The sequence below is a fragment of the Schistocerca piceifrons genome, chromosome 2 (assembly GCF_021461385.2).
Source record: "Schistocerca piceifrons isolate TAMUIC-IGC-003096 chromosome 2, iqSchPice1.1, whole genome shotgun sequence".
Classification (NCBI taxonomy): Eukaryota; Metazoa; Arthropoda; class Insecta; order Orthoptera; family Acrididae; genus Schistocerca; species Schistocerca piceifrons.
In genome coordinates this window covers 938306896-938329758 of record NC_060139.1, presented here as the reverse complement: position 1 = coordinate 938329758, position 22863 = coordinate 938306896, and the positions used below count along the sequence as shown (strand labels likewise).

Genomic DNA, 22863 nt, shown 5'->3' with positions numbered 1-22863 from the left:
TTACAATTTCTCTGATACCATAGTGTTCCATTTTTTCCAGCAATATTTTGTGGTCAACAGTGTCAAAAGCCTTTGACAGATCCAGAAATATGCCTGTTATGGGTTGTTTTTTATCTAACAGATCTAAGAGCGTATTTATGCAGTTATATACTGCAGTTTCAGTAGATTCATTGCTACTGAACCCATGTTGAGCTAAACTTAGTAAATCTATTTTTTTTCCAATGAAGTCAATCAGTTTTTTGTACATTATTTTTTCAAAAACTTTAGAAGAGCAGGATGAGATTGAGATAGGCCTGTAGTTATTCATATCTTTATCATCATCTTTTTTGAAGACAGGAATTAGTTTAGAAAGTTTCAGAGCTTCAGGGAAAGTACCTACCTGAAAAGAACAGTCACATAATGGTTCAGCAATTGTGTGTACACAATTTTTGATGACAGCTGCTGGGATACCATCAATTCCAGCTGAATATGAATTTTTTAACTCTCTGAGGGCCTTTGCATCATCATTTTCAGTGACTTTGGTAATGAAAATTGATTCTGCAACATGTGTGATATTTTTTGTTTGCTGGTTGGTAGTTTGTGTTGGGATTATTTTTGACCAGTTTTTCAGCTATGCTCCTAAAGAATATTTTGAAAGAGCTCACTCTAACTTCGGGATTAGATATAGATTCTGAGCAAAAATGGCTCTGAGCACTATGCGACTTAACTTCTGAGGTCATCAGTCAGATATAAATTCATTGTTGAGTTTGATTTCTATGTTCGTGTGTGTAGCTTTGATTTCCCCTCTTCCCTTTTTATAATATTCCACATTTCTTTTACTTTATTGCTGGATTTGTTGGAAGCAGATACAAGACTTGAGGCATCATATTAAAAGATCTCAGTATTCCACAAATATGAAAACAATAGTTCTTTGAGAAGTTATACAGTAAACAATGATTTTATCAAAAAGGTACCATATATGTTTACAAAAATCAAACAAGGAAAATGAACAAGGCATAAATAGTATGTGGTAGTAAATGTATTGCTCTTATTACTTCTTATTAGGGTCCTTTATAGAGAAATCAGCCAGAGGCTGTAGAATGAAAACTGCTGAAGGAATCATAAAATCATTACCTGTGGAAGAATGTGTGGCCCCTGTAAGAGCACTGAGGCCCCAGACTGGCTGTAGAGGGATATGGGTGCACACCCATGTGATGACAGAGTGAGCAATTACACACGTCAATCATCCACTGCACTCAGTTATGCTGAAAACAGAGAAAGAGAGGTTTCAAAAGAACGTCAAAGGTTGTGGCAAGTTTCCTGCCAGCAGGAGGAGAGTGGGAAACAGAAATTCATCAGAGAAAAACACAGGTGTATGAAGAGCAGAGAATGTCCACTGTAAAGGGCAGATTAAGATTCCTTACATGCCATTGTCCACAAACAGCAGAATAGTTTTTCTCAGCGATAGTGTGTTACAGTTGAAATAAAAATATTAAAACTAATGTTCACATTACATGCACAAATTAACTTATATTCACCAGTTATACAGTTTTTAAATCATAATCTTAATATGAATTTCAATGTTAAGTGTATCAAAACAATGTTTCATAGTGTGGAATTGGTTGCCAACTACCAAATTGAAATTGTTGAGAGGCATGATCAGATCATAATAAGACAGTTCAGACAAACTTCAGACAGTTCACTTTGATCACTTTTTTTGTCAGGCTGTGTCTAGGAACGTTAATATCCATTTTTCCAGTGATGTCTGGATATATATTCTAGTGTCCAAAATAACATGTGTGGTATTATTCTTAACATACATAAATCAGACAAAGACATATTTACGACTGTCAAAATTTTGACCTTAGTGAATGGAGGACAGCATTGTTTTTTTGGGTCAACGTTACACACTACTCGTAGTACAACACAGATAACAGTAATGCAGTCGGATTACAAGGCGCAGCTACAGTCTTAAATAATAAACTCAATATCATACACATAAAGTGGAAGAGAACAACTAGAATCTTAAATATTTAAAGTTTCCCTGATACTATATTCTTTAATATTGTTCCTGCACTTGCCTGCATAAGGCATGGGGCGTAAGTCGTGCTTGTGTAGCTCAGTTGGTAGAGCACCTGCCCACGAAAGGCAAAGGTCCGAGTTCGAGTCTCAGTCCGGCACACGGTTTTAATCTGCCAGGAAGTTTCAGTATACAGTCTTACCTAATTTTCAAAATGTTAGACTTTGCTTTCATTCTAAAGTGAACACTCATCTGCATGTGCATATCCAAATTAGAAACAATGTAGCAGTCCAAGTTGGAACTGCTGGAATGTTTACTTCCTGTAAACAAACATTTTTGTCACTGCTCTTGGTCATGGTAGAAAATTCCCTCTGTACATTTTGCACATCTTTATTTATTTTCACCACTTCCTCATTCACACAGGACCATTTGTGTAGGTCGTGATGATCAGCGCAGAAAAAACGATCACATTTATATTTCTGAATTTGTGCAGTTACTGTTCAAGGGAAAGCACAAAATTTTTCTCACTGTGTGTGTGTGTGTGTGTGTGTGTGTGTGTGTGTGTGTGTGTGTGTGTGTGTTTGTGTGTGTCATCCTACATCATTTGTCCCTGCCAGAAAGAAATGAAAATCGCTATTGTTTTGAATTTTTTTCGTGACTGCTGTTATGTTGGAGAAATCTGCGCTTGGATTTACCATGCATGTCTACACATACTTCATAATTCAGAGGCTATTCCTCACCCTTGGCTATTAGTGTAAATGTCAATTTTACATGTAATTGTTTGGGAAGATTGCTGTCTAGATTCACATTTTCTACTCCATTCTTTTTGTCAGAAAAATTTCTAATAGTCGGTAAATGAATACTGTTGACATTCACATTATGTTGGTTATTTTTCTGTTGTAAAATTCTTTACTATCTTGTCTTACTTGTGCAGTCTTTGATCTTGCCATGTGGTTCCACACTGTTCACAACTTTCTACAATCAGCATTAGAAAGCATTTGGAAAAAAAGTCTTTCACTAAATTTTTGTATGCCACAGTCTTCAGTAGTTTTCATCTTCTGTTTTTATATGGCACTTTCGTCTGCTTTTCTTAGTTCACTTGAGCTGTGTTGCAGAAGATTTGCTGAATTTTGCTATAACAACAACACAATTTTTTCTCCCTGAAGTTTATAGATATTCATTTTTAATTTGCCAACAGTGAATTGCAAACTTGAGATAATTTCAGTTTTGCACTTTGTACACACGTGCTTTTTTGCTGCCCAATTCAGTTTTTTTGTGACTATACTCTAGGAACTTTCACTCTGGCCACCATCTTGAACTACAGCCCAAGCCATGGCACAAGGAATTCAAGGAAGGACAAATATCATCAGGCAAGTGGCATACAATGTGGTACACCACACCACATTACTGATACTTTTGTCCAACAGGTGAATGCCCTCATTATTGAAAATGCCCTCATTATTGAAAATAGAGCTATGATGGCAGCCTTAGTTGCAGGCTGAATTGAGCATCGGAATTCCAATGGACATTCATTGATGTCCATACACTTCAGCTATTCATCAATGAATTTCCATTCCCGCACTCTTTTCACTGTAAGAAAATGTGCTGCATCCTTTTTCTCTTGTTTTCAAGAGTCCATTTCTCTGCTTTCAGCATTACTGACTGCTGTGGACAGTCAGTGCATTCACATGCTCCCTCTATCAGATGGATGTATATCCATATCCCTCAGCAGTTTTCATTTTACAGCCTCCAGCAAGTATCTTTTAGAAGGACTTAATAATAATACAGTTTTCATTAGTTAGTAATTCAGGTCACAGTTATGAACTAGATACATTAGATGAGGATAGTCATTAAACTCTTTAGTCTTTCTCCTCTATGAAGAAGATAAAAAGTATGTTTCATACATATTAAATTTGATCTCAATAAAGTGATCATTGTTGTGATCCATCAGGTATGAGAGCAGATTTCTTTCTCTATTATATCCTTCTACTGTTTCTTCAGTGAGTTGAAGGTTTTTTTCCCTCTTGGTAAATCATTGTTTAGTAACTACATAGTTTTCAATCAGAATAAATATTTCATTCTTGTTTTCCCACATTACTGTATAATGCACCTATTTATATGACTGAATTTCATTATTTATTTTTGTTGCTAGACTTTGCTTTCTTTGGACTGTTTTCTTATTCTTCCCATCCATACCAGGACACTCAGATAAAATAATTGATTATTTCAGTTGGGATTAAGTGATATGTTTGACAGAAACTTGGCAGACTTCAGTGGAATTTCTGATACTGGTCTCTTTGTGAGCCAAGTGAAGCAGAGAACTTTCATTGAAGTGAATGAAAAGGGCACAGAAGCAGCTGCCTCAACAAGTAAGTAGCTACTTTAACTGTTTTTTTTATTGTAGTTTGATCACTGTCACTATCAAAAATAAAGACAGTGCCACATGCTCATTACAATGACTTAGTTATTTCTCTTACATAATGTCTAAATATTGCAAGTGGATGAGTAATGTGCCCTATCTTTCTATGTCCAAAATATTCATTTTTCTTTCTTGAAAGATACCAGTTTCTTCTCCAATGATTCATTTCATGTGGTGAATGAGTACAACACCGGAGAAAAATGATACATGAAGACTGTTGAAAAAGGTCTGACCATATTTTTTTACTGCTAAAACCAACAATGGTACTGGGGTGCCCGCACATTCTATTTTCTTAGGCATACATACTCCACATGCCTGATTTTTTTTTTTTTTTTTTTCCATGGCTGCAGAAACAACTAGTCACCGGCTAGCTTTTGACAAGTGAATACATGTACCAGCTAGCTTTTGACAAGTGAATACATGTACCAGCTAGCTTTTGACAAGTGAATACACGTACCAGCTAGCTTTTGACAAGTGAATACACGTACCAGCTAGCTTTTGACAAGTGAATACACGTACCAGCTAGCTTTTGACAAGTGAATACACGTACCAGCTAGCTTTTGACAAGTGAATACACGTACCAGCTAGCTTTTGACAAGCGAATACATGTAAATGGTATTCGTCGGACTTTGTAGTGGTGGAACAATGTTATCCATCAAATTTTGTTCTAAGCTTGGCGATTATAAAGTTGAAACAATCCACAAAATTTGACACCTGTTTATGGAAAAAGCAGTGAGTACCACAGAGGTAAAGGAGTGGTACCACCACCTCAAAGATGGCTGCTCTTCAGGTAAGCCCTCAGCATCTGGAAATGAGGTTCCTGGTCCCATGAGGACCCTGCTGATGCAAGATAGATTAATCACAGTTAAAGAACTTGCAGGTGAGGTTAAAATTATTGCTGAATCTGTTTATTCCAATTTAACGGAACATTTGGACCTTAGGAGTCTTTCAGCAAAATTTGTGCCAAAATTGCTAACAACTGAGGAGGAGCAGCTTGTCAGAAATTGCACAGGAAATGCTGGATACTGTGAACAGTAATCCCAACTTAACACAGTGATCACTGGTGATGAGTTCTGGATTTACATGGCTGTGGTTTGTCAGCCTCCCTGTTCGTGTGACCCTGCACCAAGTGACTTCTGGCTTTTCCCTTAACTTAAAAGACTCTGAAAAGGACCAGACTTCAGAACAGGGACGACATTATGCAGAATTTGACGGAGCAGCTGCATACCATACCAAACGAGGCTTTCCAGCAATGGCAACAGTGTTGTGAGAGGTGTGTAGAGACTGAAGAGGACTATTTTGAAGATGACTGGTGTCAAACAATTGTATCTGAAGAAAGACTGATTTTATAAGTATAAGTAGGCAAGCATGAGTCCTCAAGAAAAAAATGTGAAAGGAAGAAATTTGACGACAAGGATTTTTTGTGGGAAATCCCCATGACGCTAAAATAAGATAAATAAACTGTGTGAAATATTGGTTGGGCATATAGGTATGGCAATAAAACATCCTGGTAGAAGCTCGGGTAACAGTTTGCTGAGCAGAAGTGGTGTCAAGTCATTGACGGGCACATAAAGAAGATTGCAATTTGCTAGCTTTTGGAAGAATACTTTTTTGACAATGCCAGGACTGCCGCTCTGCAGCTTGACTGGGGAGTCAGGAACTGTCAGATAGAGTGGAAGAGCAGGAGAACAAGAGGTGTTAAGTGGGAGGGAGCATTGGGAAGGGGTGGCTGGTAGCTCAGAGGAAGGCAGTAGGTGCACAGGGTAGGAATGCAGGAGGGGAAGATGTGCCTGATAGGAATGAGAGATGGGCACCAGCACCATTGAGTTTGTGCAGCACATGATGGTGATGATGTGGATTGGGAGGGGGTAACAGAATAGAGGAAAGGGGGGCTGTGGGGAAAGTGGTTGTGTGCAGGATGAGTGAAGATTGAATCCTGTGACAGGGTAGTAATGGTTGTGGAGGAGTAGACAGCAGTTTGAGTCCAGGAGGATTGCAGAAACAACTCCCATCAATGTAGTTGGGAAAAAAATGCTGTTGGACAGAAGGATCCAAATGGCACGGATTGTGAAGCAGCCATTGAAATGAAGCATTTTATGCTCAGCAACATGTTTTGCCACTACTCTACTCTTGGCCACAGTTGGGAGTGTTTCAACCATTCAGATGGACAGCTGTTTGGTGGTCATACCCACAGAAAACTGCTGTACAGAAATTGCAGTGGAGCTGGTATATAAAACAGCTGCTTTTACAGGTGGCCCTGTGTTTGATGGGATAGGACAATACTGTGATGGACTGCAGTAGATGGGTCAGTTCTGTTGTAGTTTATGCAGATTAATGCAGTTAAATGACAAGTAACAACTATTTAAGAGACAAAATACACTTTTGCTTTATCTGCACAACACCTATTAATACATTTGGCTACACAAATATATTACATTGACCATACACAAACATGGAACATGTATATTCCACAGAGTGTAATGCACTCTGCACATCATATCTTGTGCGCCATTATGTACACTGGAAAATGTTTGTTCACATATCCCCAACACTCCCCCTTGAACAAATATTTTTCGGATACTCCATATTATACATCCCAGGTTAAACCATAATGTTTCACCAGCTTCTGAAATTTGTCCTAACTGAGAGGCTTGGTTTGGAGATCAGATAACATTTCTTCTGTGCATTGATAACTAAGGATTATATTTCCCTGTTCCACATGATGTCTTATAAAGTGATGCCTTATGCCAATATATTTGGATCTTACACTGGTGTCATTATTTTTTGCAAGTTTAATAGCTCCCATATTGTCACAAAATGCCACAGTTGGCTTTAATGTTGGAGGAGATTCTATTTCACTCGTCAGTGTATAGATCCAAAGAACTTCTACTCAAGAGGAAGTCGTTATCAGGAGAAAGAAAACTGGTGTTCTACGGATCGGAACATGGAATGTCAGATCCCTTAATCGGGCAGGTAGGCTAGAAAATTTAAAAAGGGAAATGGATAGGTTAAAGTTATATATAGTGGGAATAGTGAAGTTCGGTGGCAGGAGGAACAAGACTTTTGGTCAGGTGAATACAGAGTTATAAATACAAAATCAAATAGGGGTAATGCAGGAGCAGGTTTAATAATGAATGAAAAAATAGGAGTGCGGGTAAGCTACTACAAACAGCATAGTGAACACATTATTGTGGGCAAGATATCACACGAAGCCCATGCCTACTATTGTAGTACAAGTTTATATGCCAACTAGCTCCACAGATGATGAAGGGATTGATGAAATGTATCATGAGATAAAAGAAATTATTCAGGTAGTGAAGGGAGATGAAAATTTAATAGTCATGGGTAACTGGAATTCGATAGTAGGAAAACGGAGAGAGGGAAACATAGTAGGTGAATATGGATTGGGGATAAGAAATGAAAGAGGAAGCCGCCTGGTAGAATTTTGCACAGAGCACAACATAATCATAGCTAACACTTGGTTTAAGAATCATGAAAGAAGGTTGTATACATGGAAGAACCCTGGAGATACTAAAAGGTATCAGATAGATTATATAATGGTAAGACAGAGATTTAGGAACCAGGTTTTAAATTGTAAGACATTTCCAGGGGCAGATGTGGACTCTGACCACAATCTATTGTATGAACTGTATATTAAAAATGAGGAAACTGGAAAAAGGTGGGAATTTAAGGAGATGGGACTTGGATAAACTGACTAAACCAGAGGTTGTACAGTGTTTCAGAGAGAGCATAAGGGAACAATTGACAGGAATGGGGGAAAGAAATACAGTAGAAGAAGAATGGGTAGCTTTGAGGGATGAAGTAGTGAAGGCAGCAAAGGATCAAGTAGGTAAAAAGACGAGGTCTAAAAGAAATCCTTGGGTAACAGAAGAGATACTGCATTTAATTGATGAAAGGAGAAAATACAAAAATGCATTAAATGAAGCAAGCAAAAATGAATACAAATGTCTCAGAAATTTAAGGAGATGGGACTTGGATAAACTGACTAAACCAGAGGTTGTACAGTGTTTCAGAGAGAGCATAAGGGAACAATTGACAGGAATGGGGGAAAGAAATACAGTAGAAGAAGAATGGGTAGCTTTGAGGGATGAAGTAGTGAAGGCAGCAAAGGATCAAGTAGGTAAAAAGACGAGGGCTAAAAGAAATCCTTGGGTAACAGAAGAGATACTGCATTTAATTGATGAAAGGAGAAAATACAAAAATGCATTAAATGAAGCAAGCAAAAATGAATACAAATGTCTCAAAAATATCAACAGGAAGTGCAAAATGGCTAAGCAGGGATGGCTAGAGGACAAATGTAAGGATGTAGAGGCTTATCTCACTAGGGGTAAGATAGATACTGCCTACAGGAAAATTAATGAGATCTTTGGAGAAAAGAGAACCACTTGTATGAATGTCAAGAGCTCAGATGGAAACCCAGTTCTAAGGAAGAAGGGAAAGCAGAAAGGTGGAAGGAGTATAAAGAGGGTCTATACAATGGTGATGTACTTGAGGACAATATTATGGAAATGGAAGAGGATGTAGATGAAGATGAAATGGGAGATACGATACTGCGTGAAGAGTTTGACAGAGCACTGAAAGACCTGAGTCGAAACAAGGCCCCAGGAGTAGACAACATTACATTAGAACTACTGACAACCTTGGGAGAACCAGTCCTGACCAAACTCTACCATCTGGTGAGCAAGATGTATGAGACAGGCGAAATTGCCTCAGACTTCAAGAAGAATATAATAATTCCAATCTCAAAGAAAGCAGGTGTTGACAGATGTGAAAACCCCAAACTATCAGTTTAATAAGTCACAACTGCAGAATACTAACACAAATTCTTTACAGATGAATGGAAAAACTGGTAGAAGGCGACCTCGGGTAAGATCAGTTTGGATTCCGCAGAAATATTGGAACACGTGAGGCAATAATGACCCTTCGGCTTGTCTTAGAAGAAAGATTAAGGAAAGGCAAACCTACGTTTCTAGCATTTGTAGACTTAGAGAAAGCTTTTGACAATGTTGACTGGAATACTCTCTTACAAATTCTGAAGGTGGCAGGGGTAAAATACAGGGAGTGAAAGGCTATTTACAATTTGTACAGAAGTCAGATGCCAGTTATAAGACTCAAGGGACATGAAAGGGAAGCAGTGGTTGGGAAGGGAGTGAGTCAGGGTTGTAGCCTCTCCATGATGCTATTCAATCTGTATATTGAGCAACCAGTAAACGAAACAAAAGAAAAATTCGGAGTAGGTATTAAAATCCATGAAGAAGAAATAAAAACTTTGAGGTTCGCTGATGACATTGTAGTTCTGCCAGAGACAGCTAAGGACTTGGAAGAGCAGTTGAACGGAATGGACAGTGTCTCCTTTCAAAGGAGGATAAAGATGAACATCAATGAAAGCAAAACGAGGATAATGGGAATGTAGTCAAATTAAGTCGGGTGAAGCTGAGGGAATTAGATTAGGAAATGAGACACTCAACGTAGTAAAGGAGTTTTGGTATTTGGGGAGCAAAATAACTGATGATGGTTGAAGTAGAGAGGATATAAAATGTAGACTGGCAATGGTAAGGAAAGCATTTCTGAAGAAGAGAAATTTGTTAACATCGAGTACAGATTTAAGTGTCAGGAAGTCGTTTCTGAAAGTATTTGTATGGAGTGTAGCCATGTATGGAAGTGAAACATGGACAATAAATAGTTTGGAGAAGAAGAGAATAGAAGCCTTCAAAATGTGGTGCTACAGAAGAATGCTGAAGATTAGATGGGTAGATCACATAACTAATGAGGAGGTATTGAATAGAATTGGGGAGAAGAGGAGTTTGTGGCACAACTTTGCTAAAAGTAAAGGACTGAAGACCACAACAACAACAACAACAACAAAAGATGAAAGTATCACAGAGTACAGTTGGTGATGCTAAAAACAGGTGCACGTTAATTGGTATATCTGGGACAGGTGATCAAGACAGCATTAACAATATCATACAGTCTGATTGGAGTCCAAGCAGTGAGCACACATGAAACCATAGTTCACAACACATAAAAAAGGCTAGGTAAGTGGTAAAAATATGTGCAGAAATGAAATCTTAAACTCTGGTGACCACATAAAAATGTAAAATGCCATGCTGGGATAAGGTTAGTAATACCAAGTACTGACTACACCACTAATACCAAGCACAATGGGAATGAATAATCTTGCTGAATAATTCAAAAAGTGCAATAATTCACAGAAATATTAAAATTTCGTTACCAGGTGTGGAATTACTCAAGGCTGAGGGGAAAAAACTTTGGCAAAGATGAAAAATTTGGAACATAACATGTGAGAACCAAATTACATTAAAAAAATAAGAATAAGAAATACAGTAATAAAAAATCGAGAATGACACAGCAATGGTGAAACTTGCTCAAAAATTCCATTATTAACAAAATTTATACAACATTTCATAAACATATTTAGAAAGAGATGTTTAGGATAGGCTGATTAAGGTAATAGTAGAAAGAAAAAGGAGAACATATGAAGGGAAAGGGTATAAGGAAGTGAAGTAAAGATGGAGAGGCTAAAGCTCTAAAATTAGGTAGTAGAGATAGAGGATGAAGCATACACATTTAAAAAATGGATCAGACATTGCAGTGATCTGACTTATGTGTGCCAAAATAGAAGTGTGATAGAATAAGCTTAAGTGCAGTAGTAATCTGGTAATTATCACACCCATGCACCAAACACGTCAGTTACACACAGCACAAGAATTGTTTTATTGTGGCTTATCATTGTAAGTCTCAGTCAAACTTCTAGCAAATTGGCAAAAATACATAAGGAATAGAACAATAAACACGATGTATTACTTCGTGCGTGTAGCAGGTAATCATAATTAAGCCAAAGACAAAGTAATATTTGTGGTCAGTGAGTATTTGGATGGAACTGCTTTCAATAGGTCCTATTCTTCTAATATTTGGGAGAGGCACAGTGGTGTTACCTCTGGTGTTATGGTATGGGAATCATAGCGTACAACTTAAGGTCATGGCTGGCAGTAATTGAGTGAACTGTGTTGGCACAACAGTACATCACAGATGTCCTCTGTCCTCGTGTGTTACTCTCGTACTACAGTATCATGGTGCCATTTTTCACAAGACAGTGCTCATTCACACATGGCATGTGTGTCTGTGAACTGTCTGTGTAACGTTTAGATATTCCTGTGTCCAGCAAGCTCCCAGGTCTCTCCCCCATAGAATGCGTGGAACTAGCTCTGGTGTCTACTCCATGCCAGTTCCAGTATTCAGGAGAGCAAGAACCAGCTACAACTTCTGTAGACCAGATTCTCTCAGGATATGATACAACAGCTTCATGGCACCCTTCACAACAAATCAGCACAAGCATCCACTCCATACTGATATGTGGGTTCATACTGCCAAATTCTTTGTGATCATAAAATTTATTGCAGTTCGCTTATAGTTTCCATTTTAAAAGTAACAAAAAGTGAAAATAAATAAATGCCTAATTTCAGTAAACAATGTGAGGGAAGGATAGATTGCTACTTACCATAAAGATGACACATTAAGTTGCAGACAGGCACAACTAAAAGACACACGTCAGCTTTCGACCACAGCCCATATCAAAAAAGGAAACACACAGATCCGTACACACACGCACACGCACACACACACACACACACACACACACACACAAAACTGTCACATACGATGGAAGCAGTCATCTGGAGTGGCCAGGAGGTGAAGGGGTTGGAATGTACAGGAGGGGAGAGAAGAGCGCTGCCTGCTGGAGTGTGCCAGAACTAGTGCCAACAGGTGCAGTGCCCGAAGGCTGTGGGTGGGTGGGGGTGGGGGGGGGTGGGGGGGGAGAAACTGGGAGTGGAAAAGGAAAAGGTAGGAGACAAAACAGTTTGGTTGTGGCCATTCATAGTGTGGACAACTGATTGGTAGACGTACCAATATCAAAGGTCCACGATGATTGCAGCAGAGGTGGTATACGACATGGCTGCTTATAGGTGGTCTTGCCTCTGTTGGGGTAGGGTAATACTGTGACAGGAGAGCCCAGACCACATGTGAAAGCAGCCATGTCATATACCAGCTCTGCTGAAGTTGTTGCACAGCTTCTTAGATTGGTATGACTGCCAACCAGCTGTCCACCAGGATGAACAACCACTTCCAAACTGTGGCTAAGAGCAAAGTGGGCACACTGAGGCCCAACATGCAGCTGAGCTCAACATACTTGATTTAAATGGCTGTTTCACTACGTGGTCTACATGGATCCTTCCCTGCACCACCAGCTTTTCTGAACTGCCCAAATGGGAGTTACCCTTACAACACAGTCTCCACTCCCAAAATTATCCCAGTCTCAACCAGCAGTAACATACTGTCCTCATGCCCTCCGCCCAACAGTTTCCATCCCCTCCGCCCTATCACCTTCTCCCTGTTCTTGTCTCCTATCTTCTTCATGTGTCACCCTCTGCCAATTCTCCTCCCCCCCCCCCCCTCCCATCTTTCCCCACTCCTCTCCATTTTCACTCCATGTTCCACCGCCCGCCCCCCGCCCCCTGCCCCCCGCCCCACTTCCAGCTCCCTGCCCACAGCCTCCTGACCCCGACACTGCACCTGTTGGTGGCAGTCTAGTGCCTGCTCACTCCAGCAGTGTTCTTCCCCCCTCCCCCCACACCTGTACACTACTCTCTCTTCACCTTCTCCGCCCCCTCCAGATTGCTGCTTCCATTCTACTTCACAGCTGCATTCTGGTCCAAGCTGCTAGAGGTTGCTGTCATGTGTGGCCGAAAGATGATGTGTAAGTGTCTTTTAGTTATCAATATAATGGAAGGAAACATTCCACGTGGGAAAAAATTATATATAAAAACAAAGATGAGGTGACTTACCAAACAAAAGCGCTGGCAGGTCGATAGACACACAAACATACACACAAAATTCAAGCTTTCGCAACAAACTGTTGCCTCATCAGGAAAGAGGGAAGGAGAGGGGAAGACGAAAGGAAGTGGGTTTTAAGAGAGAGGGTAAGGAGTCATTCCAATCCCGGGAGCGGAAAGACTTACCTTAGGGGGAAAAAAGACAGGTATACACTCGCACACACGCACATATCCATCCACACATACAGACACAAGCAGACATATTTCAAGACCAAATATTTAAAGACCAAATATGTCTGCTTGTGTCTGTATGTGTGGATGGATATGTGCGTGTGTGCGAGTGTATACCTGTCCTTTTTTCCCCCTAAGGTAAGTCTTTCCGCTCCCGGGATTGGAATGACTCCTTACCCTCTCCCTTAAAACCCACTTCCTTTCGTCTTCCCCTCTCCTTCCCTCTTTCCTGATGAGGCAACAGTTTGTTGCGAAAGCTTGAATTTTGTGTGTATGTTTGTGTTTGTTTGTGTGTCTATCGACCTGCCAGCGCTTTTGTTCGGTAAGTCACCTCATCTTTGTTTCTATATATAATTTGTCTTTTAGTTATGCGTGTCTGCAGCTTAGTGTCATCTTTATAGTAAGTAGTAATCTATCTTTTCCTTTCATTGCTGATATTCCAATCTGGAGTTTCTATGGTTTAAGTTTGATAAAGTTTGACTCTGGTATAAATTGAAATGACAGCTATGCCAATGGGGCTGAGTGTGCTGAAACTGCACACACCCACATTTAATATTGTCCACCACAAATAAGCTAGACAATATTGTCACTCTTCTTAACCCAGATGATCCCCTATTGCTACACACAGTCTTTTTGATATTGATTTAACAATTTTTGCTATTAAATACCCATTATACTTTCTTGGAGATTAACGTCACATTACCTCTATCTAGTCTCAGAAAAATTTATGAAGTGTGAGTTATATTTCAAAGTGAAAATTAAAAAAAAGGAAAAAAAATCAGATTTTTTCTTGTATTTAAAATGTGACCTTTATTTCATTACAAATATTTTACAACTGTGTTTTCTCTCTGAGTAAAAAGAAATTCTTACATTACTTCAAATGAATTATTTATTTAAAAACATTTTAAATACATTTTTGTTTGAATGTATGCTCTTCCATAAATTTTATCTGGATGGAAATATTGGATCAATATGCTAATCATATGCAGAATTAGTATGTTTTAGTGACACTAAGTATCACTATACTGCAATTTCACTGTTATTTTTAAAAGTGCTTACCTATCCCATGTGTGATGCCCCATCAGATTAAAAGTAACAAAAACATGGTTCCAGTACAGTGTCACCTTAAACTGTATTCTATATTTGAAAGAGAAGTCAGAGGAATTATAAAATGTCTAGAATGCATAGCTCTGATGTTAAATTTACCATATTATCTATCAGTTCATAATTATTCCTTGTGTAGCTTATTCACAAATTGAATATACACTTGTCTAAGGCAATAGTTTTACTTACAAGGCTCATGTAAGGAAATGGGCCATATACTGACCATAGTCATTATGGCTTAACTGATAGTAGTAATTGTGTGGATTAATTGGAAACATGCTACTTAAATTAATTCTGTTTCTGAATTACTGTAAATCTCTGCTTATGAAATTACAGGAAGTTGGTTTCAGTTTTATTCTGTTTCCAAGTGTTTGTCTAAAGTTTAGAATTACCAGCCATTAAATAGAAATTCATTGTATCATGGTTTTAGTAATTTTTTTTGATCATCTGCCAGCTTCACCAATCAGGATGAGGAGAAGTTTGGAACAAGAGAAGATATTCAGAGCAGACCACCCATTTTCTTACTTCATTTTTGATAAGACATGTGATGTAATTTTGTTCTTTGGGAGAATTGTTGATGCCACACAACGACCAAACTATCTATTACGAGATGAACTATAGTAATATAGAAGTGAGAGAAATGTGTTAAATACCAATTTCATAAGTGCCTTTGTTAATGCTGAATCCATTGTAAGTGCATCTCATCTCAAATAAGCACAGGAGAGTGTTTAGTGTTTAAATACACATCAATGCAGTTTTTGTCTTGTCTTGGGGATGTCACAGCCACTTCATAGTAATAACTGTAAGTGTCTGTCACTGTCCAGTATTACATATGTATTTGGTTTACAAGTTCCTTTTAGAAAAGTAGAGGAAATGTAAATGATTATCAGTCAAGTATCTGTGAAGTCAAGAAATGTATAGTGTAACAAGCTATCAGAGGAAATGAGCAAGGGTTAGCACACTCGATTCGTATTTGGGAGGGTGACGGTACAAACACACATCTGGCCACCTTGATTTACGCTTTTCATGATTTCCCTTAATTGCTTGAGGCAAATGCTGAGATGGCTCCTTTGAAAGGGCACAACTGATTTCCTTTCCCATCCTTCCCTAATCTGAGTTTGTGCTCTAATGACCTCGTTGTCGATGGGATGTTAAATACTAATTCCTCCTCCCTCCTATCAGAGGAAGTTCAGGGACATTGGTTGTGTGTTTCGACATCAGGAACTCTCTCACTCCTGCATCTCATTAGAAAGTAAATCAGTAATGATGTGTAATATGTTCTTTTGGTATGTGTTAAAGGGTTCTCAAATATCAAAAAGGTTTCTTCCACATTACTAACTAAAATGTTTCCTCAAACAAGAACGCACAATTTCGAACACACAACCAAAAAAAATTCTATGTGAGATAAATAAGCATTACCAAGACAAAATTTGTTTAAATTGTCCACTGTTTCTTTAGAGTAGAAAGCCAAAGATGTTGTCTATGCCCTGTACAAAGCATAGATCTGTGCATGTGGCACTAACTTTCATGATTTCATTTATTATGATAACCATTTTATAAGTAATGTACTGTATCATGTGTCAACTGAAACTTGATAAAGTGTATGTGGCATTGTTTGAGAAGTAATTAGGTAATGTACATCAAATGGGGATGCCTATGAAATACATTTGTAATGGCAGCTTTTAATAGGAGTATAGTAGGAATAGAGTCATTTTTGTTTACTTATTGATAATGTAGTTTGCTGTCTCGGTAATGAAACTGTATTATAAAAGAACTACATTCCAAATAACAGCTGCTGAGAAGAGTGAAATGTAATTCAAATAAATTATTTTCTCTTAAATTCACAGTGTAAGCAAGTTACTGGTCTTTACAGGTTGACATGTTAACAAATTGAATCAAGAGGAGTTGGTAAAGGTTGTGAACATTTATATTATGAAATATCTAACTAAGTAATATAAAAATGTCCGTCATTTCAATCCAGCATGTTCATGCTTGTTATTTGATTACTGTGCCAAAAAATTGTATATACTTTCACATTTCTAGCATTTCCACATGATTACTCTTCAGTTTTGTGTTCACTTTTTATTGCTTCCATGTTTCCTTTGTCCAAACAAAATTATGTAAAAAAAGTCAACAGAATATGAGGGAATACTCAAAAGAAACTGAACTAATTTTTTGGTGAGAAGAGCTTTTGTAGTACAGTGTTTTGCCGCAAGGGGCACATAGAATAAACATTCCAGAGTCAATAAGCAGAGCACAGTCACTGAAGAAAGTCAGAACATAGTCTCAGTTGTGTTTATAGTGGCAACTGTTTTGCCTGACTCATTTTTGCAATGTCTGATTTTGTGAACAGTGTGTAGTGTTGAAATTCTTCTTTTTGCTCCAAAAATGTGGTACAGAAACTCTTGAAATGTTAAAAATGGTGTCCAAGGACAATGCTATGGAGAAAAAGTCAAGTATTTGCGTGGTCTTCACATTTAAAAAATAGTAAAATGTCAATTGATGCCAAACTTTGTTCTGGTCATCCTTCCATGGCCCAAACACATGAAAATGTTGAAACTGTTCATGCAATCCTCAATAGAGATTGACAACGGACCATTGAAGAAATTGTGCAGCTGTCAGGCGTGGCCTGTACTGCAATGACAGCAAATAGTGACACGATTTGGGAATGAAAAGGGTGGCTGCTAAATTTGTGCTACAACTGCTAACTGCTGAACAAAAAACAGTCACGAAGCATGCTGTGCTTTGAAAGAAGAGGCCCAAAGTGACCCAACTTTTTCAAAAATTACTACACATGATGAAACTTGGCGCTACACTCACAATCCTGAATAAAAGCAGCAATCAAGTCAGTGGGAGACTTCAGGTTTGCCTCACCCCAGGAATGCCTGACAGGTGGAATCAAACAGTAAAACAATGTTGATTTGCTTTTTCAATATGAGAGGAGTTGTCCATTCAGAATTTGTTCCACAGGGTCAGACATTTAATCAGGCTTTCTATGTGAAAGCTTTGAAAATATTATGCAACAGTGTGTGGCAAAAGTGGCCTGATATGTGGCTGTTGTGTGACTGGTTTTTCCATCATGACAATGCCCCTGCTCACACAGCCCTGTCTCTGTGGCAGTTTACCCCCCCCCCCCCCCCCACCCCAATTTTTGTTCCCTAGAATGAAAAGACACATGATGAAAGGGAAGTGTTTTGCTGATGCTGCTGAGATGAACAAAAAGCTGATGGAGTTGGTGTCACATATCACAAAAGATGAGTTTAAACTATGTTTTGAAAGATGGAATTAGGGGATTGAAGGTTTGTAAGGTTAAAACAGTCTGTTTTCTCTTGGGTACCTCCTCGTACAGCAGCAGAACTGATTTTCATCCGAACATAATTATACTTGTGATCTAGCACTACTACAATAATAAAAGGATAGTAGCATATCTGAAGAAACACATTAAACACTACTAATGACAGAGGCTATGACAGAGGATTATCCCATTGTAGCTAATAAGTGCGGAGGGTGTTTCTAAGGAAAACAGACACCATTGGCTTAAAACTGTTGTATTCATGGCTGTTACAGAAAAATAGGTAGAGTTCATATCCTCTATTTGGTAACACAGCCAACAGAACTACCAAAACCATTTATTCGACCATTTTCAAAATAATTAAAATGCTGCAAAGGAGAATTAATGCAGAACTCAAACAGATTTTGCCCTGCTGCATTTTATACTTCAGTCAATGCCACAGAAATATTATTCAAAGCCACCACAAGGAATTGTTGTGTGTTCAGGAATCGAAAACAGCACAACTGACCAATTCATGTTCTGCCCCTGCCCCTGCCCCTGCCCCTGCCCCTGCCCCATTTTTCAAAGACCTCCACATTTTATCAAACCCAAATTACTTAGTTACTCCCAAGCTTTCACCTCCCTGCATATGTTGAGGAGTGGGTGCTTGTCTGTCTGGAGGCACCAGGACTCCAGGCACTGGCCATCATACCTGGAGGGCTTTGCTCTGGCTGGGTGGCACCCATGAGAGAGCCGTCATTTGGAGCAGGCAGGATCATGGAGTATAGTATAAACTAGAAGTAGTGTAACAGGAGATCTTAGATTACACACATCAACTTCTTCGGTTAGTGTTACATTACTTGTGATGAACACAAAAATTAAGGATGGATAGGGACTACGCTTCTTGTGTAGAGATGCAGAGGCAATTAATCACTGTCCATAAATAGCTGGAAGCTGTGTTGGTCACATTGACAGGTTGTAGGCTGCTGCCTGGGACCGCAGTGGTGAGATCCTTGATGCCTTCCGATTCACAAGTTCCGGCCAGTCGACAATTAACTGACAGCAAGCTGCGAACAGTGGTGGAGCTGCAAATCTCTGAGTGGAAAGTGAAAATGGGTACTACCTGCACAGCTGTTCCCTTACTTCTTAAAAACAAGTTTCAGATATTGCTTGCTGTTGAAAGTACATATGAGCCAGCAGAAGACAGTTGGGACTGTGGTCTATCTTCCTGAGTGGTCTGGACAAGTACAGAGGGTGAGATTGCTTGTAATTGGGAGCTCAAAAGTTAGGCAGGTGACAGAGCCCTTCAGCGAAATAGTGGGCAGGTCAGAAAAAGATATCAGTTCAACTCAGTTTGTTAGCCAGGAGTGGGGGGGAGGGGTCTTCAGAGATGTGGTGGAGACTCTGCTTGGAGTGATTAAGTGCACTGGATGCACCTGGCTGCAAATTGTGGCTCATGTCAGCATGAATGGTGCCCACCACCTGCATTCAGAAGCCATCCTCACTTCCTACAGATGGCTGGCTACTTCGTAGAAGACAACTAGCCTTGCTTGCAGGGTAAAAGCAGAGCTAGCGTTTCGCAGCATAGTTCCCAGAACCAATTGTGGTCCTCTTGTTTGGAGCTTAATGCAAGCCTTAAACTGAAGATTCAGATAATTCTGTGAGCATTTTGGATGCACGTTTTTGGACTGCCACTATGGGGTTCATACCTGTGTACCTTTAACTATGATATCTAACCTTTTTTTTTTAAATTGCAAGTCTTGGTATTAATGTCTTTGCTTAAGTTTATGTAATATGTTCTGCCCTGAGAAAAAAATAGGAATGCAGGTTAAATAATTAATAAATCAAAGATTGCAATAAAAATTAATTTAGTAATTTTCATTACTTAACTTACTGTCTTCATTGTACGTATTTTGATGTCTTGGTTGGCTGAAGAATTTACAGTATTGCTCTGCTTGCAGGAGGATGTTCAAGTATTTTGTTCAAAATATGTACGCAAAATAATTTGTCGCAGGCACATAGAGCACTTAATTCTTGTTGTTATGATGCAGCACACTTTCATCTGAAACTCAGATTATGACATTACACAACAGTACAGCAACTTCTTGCCAACCCCACACAAGCACCATCTCTCACCACAGCTAACTAATAATACCAGAGAAGGAAAGTTGCTACTCACCATATAGTGGAGATGCTGTGTTGCAATAGGCACACGTCTGCAGTCTCAGAGAGCTGAAACCACTGGTTCAAACCCACCTGTCAAGACACCTTGACAATAATGGCACTGAAATGGAGGTTTACATAAAAATGCCAAAATATTAAACTTCTTTTCCATCTGTTACTCACAGAATGAGTAACAAATTGATAGATATTGAAATAAGTGAAGAAGGGATGGAAAAACAACTGAAATCACTCTATAGAGAAAAAGGCCACTGGACCTGATGAGATACCAGTACAGTTTTACATTGAGTATGTAGGTACCTGGAGGAAACAAGCATGCCTGATGGTTGTAAAACAGCACAGATCATTCTCGTTGTCAAGAAGAATCATCAAACATACACACAACTTCAGGTATATATCCCTAATATCGGTCTGTTGTAAAATTTTGGATATTGTGCTCACATCACATGATGTTTTTGGAGATCAAAAATCTCTGTAGGAATCAAAATGGGTGCAGAAAACAATGTTCACGTGAAAGCCAGCTCGCTCTGTTCATCTACGAGACCCAGAGAGCAGTAGATACAAGCACACAGGTAGATGCCATGTTCTTTGACTTCCAAAAGGCATTCAATACAGTTATGCACTGCTGCCTAATGAATAAAATACAAGCATATGGAGTATCAAACCAACTCTCAGATTAGTTTGGAAGAGTTTCTAGCAAACAGAATGCAGATGCCATTCTCAATGGAAAGAAGTCTTCGGTAGTGAAAGTAACTTTGGACATACTCATAGGGAGTGTTACAAGAGCATTACTTTTCACAGTACATACAAATGATGTAGTAGATAACATCATAAGTTCCCTGAGGCTCTTCACAGGCGATTTTGTATACAGGGAAGTCACAGTGCTAGAAACTTTTGGTGAAATGGAGGAAGACTTGCAGAGGATCGACACTTGGTGTAGCGTGTGATAACTGACTCTCAGCATAAACAAATGTAATGTATTGTTTACACTCTGTTTGTCAGAAAAGCTCCAGGACAGTTAAAAAAATTTAAAACGTGCGCTTACCAAGTAACGATTCCAGCTCCTATTAAAGTGGTCCCCTTGGCTATTTATACACAGTTGTGAATGTTTCTGGAGGTCTTGGAAGCAAGTATGGAAATTTTCAACTGTGATGCTTGTAAGCTCATTTGCACAGCTCATTGAATGTCTGCAATATCTTGTTAAAGCTTTCCTTTCAGTCACCTTTTCATTCGGGGCAACAAGATCAGAAACAAGGTGGTCGGAAAATATGGCCGATGTGGGACGGTATTAACAGAATGTCTGGCCAGATACTCAGTAACAGATAAAGCAGTGTGGGGTCTCTCTTGAGACTGGTGATCCAGGACTGACATTCAGCACTCTGACACTTCATGTGAGGGTCATACTGGTAGCACCAACTTTCATCCCCAGCTATAATCTTTGACAGAAATGTGAAATCACATCTGCCTCTATCCAGAAGTTCAGCAGAAATTCTAAATCTTTCCTCTTTCTGTCCATCTGTTAGCATGTGAGTTGCAAGTTTTGCATTAATTTTCCATTTCCCTAAATTTTTGCATAAAATCTTATTAAATGCATCACAATTCAAATTAAGTTGTTCTGATATCACATGCACAGTTGCATAATGGTCTTCTACCAATAACTGCCTTACATGCTCAACATTCACATAGGTATATGCTGTAGATGGGCTACCAGCTCTAGGACAATGTTGCACTGAATCTCTGCCTTCTTAAAATCTTTTGTGTCTCCTGAGAACACAATTTCTTGAAAGTAACTTGTCTGCGTATGCTTGCTTAATAATTGTTCATGTTTCATTAGAGGTTCTTCTGAGCTTAACGCAAAACTCAATGTTCATTCTTTGCTCACAATCAGCATCCACTGTGTCTTTATAACTAATTTGCCAAGAACCAAAACAGTATGTTGCTACGCACAACCATGCCACCTAGGGAGTTTAGTGGAAACATGACCAAGGTCATTTCAAGAACACACACTTACCAGGGAACATAAAAACATTTATTCCTTTTTGGTACTGCAAACTCAGAAATTAAAAAAATAAATAAATAAAAAATAAAATAAATCCTGTGCTGGAACTTTTCTGACAAAGGGAGTACGTGTATATCGAAAGACAGTGAAGATAAAATTGGAGAGATTTGAGCCCACACAGACATACAAGCAGTCATTTTTCCCGAGAAGCATACAAGACTGGTACAGGAAAGGGGGAAAGTGACATGGGTACATAAGGTACCCTCTGCCACATGTGAAGATAGGTTTAGAAGTGTAGATGTAGACATAAATCATGAGATATCTCACGCCATGAAATGCAGTGGCTGCAAAGCTTCAGGAGTATTTTCAGACAGATACTTAACCATGCCATGAGAGGAAAACAACCAAGCAACTTGCAGACATTTACTACTGTCAGTTTGTGGATTGTATCTGAACAGTCTCTCTGCTAAGCCAATGTTCTTTGTGAAAAATCTTGAAAAGATAAATGGATTACACAAAAATATGAAAACCAAGAGAACACGAACACACACACACACACACACACACACACACACACACACACACACACACGTAAACGCAACTTGCACACACGTCTGCAGTCTCAGAGAGCTGAAATCACTGGTTCAAATCTGTCAAGACACTTTGACAATAATGGCACTGAAATGGAGGATTATGCAGAAAATGCCAAAATATTAAACATCTTTTCCATCTGTTGCTCACCGAATGAGTAACAAATTGATAGATATTGAAATAAGTGAAGAAGGG

At 38.9% G+C, this 22863-nt stretch overlaps 1 protein-coding gene across 1 annotated transcript in view; it reads left to right on the top strand.

Moving 5' to 3' along the window:
* LOC124776275 (leukocyte elastase inhibitor-like) overlaps positions 1–16650 on the top strand; it is a 70400-nt gene extending 53750 nt beyond the window's left edge. The window contains exons 7-8 of the mRNA XM_047251179.1: positions 4230–4368; positions 15081–16650. Of these exons, the coding sequence (XP_047107135.1) occupies positions 4230–4368; positions 15081–15247 (306 nt within the window). The 3' untranslated portion in view covers positions 15248–16650. The remainder of the gene's footprint in view (positions 1–4229; positions 4369–15080) is intronic.
* Positions 16651–22863: the final 6213 nt, after the last annotated feature.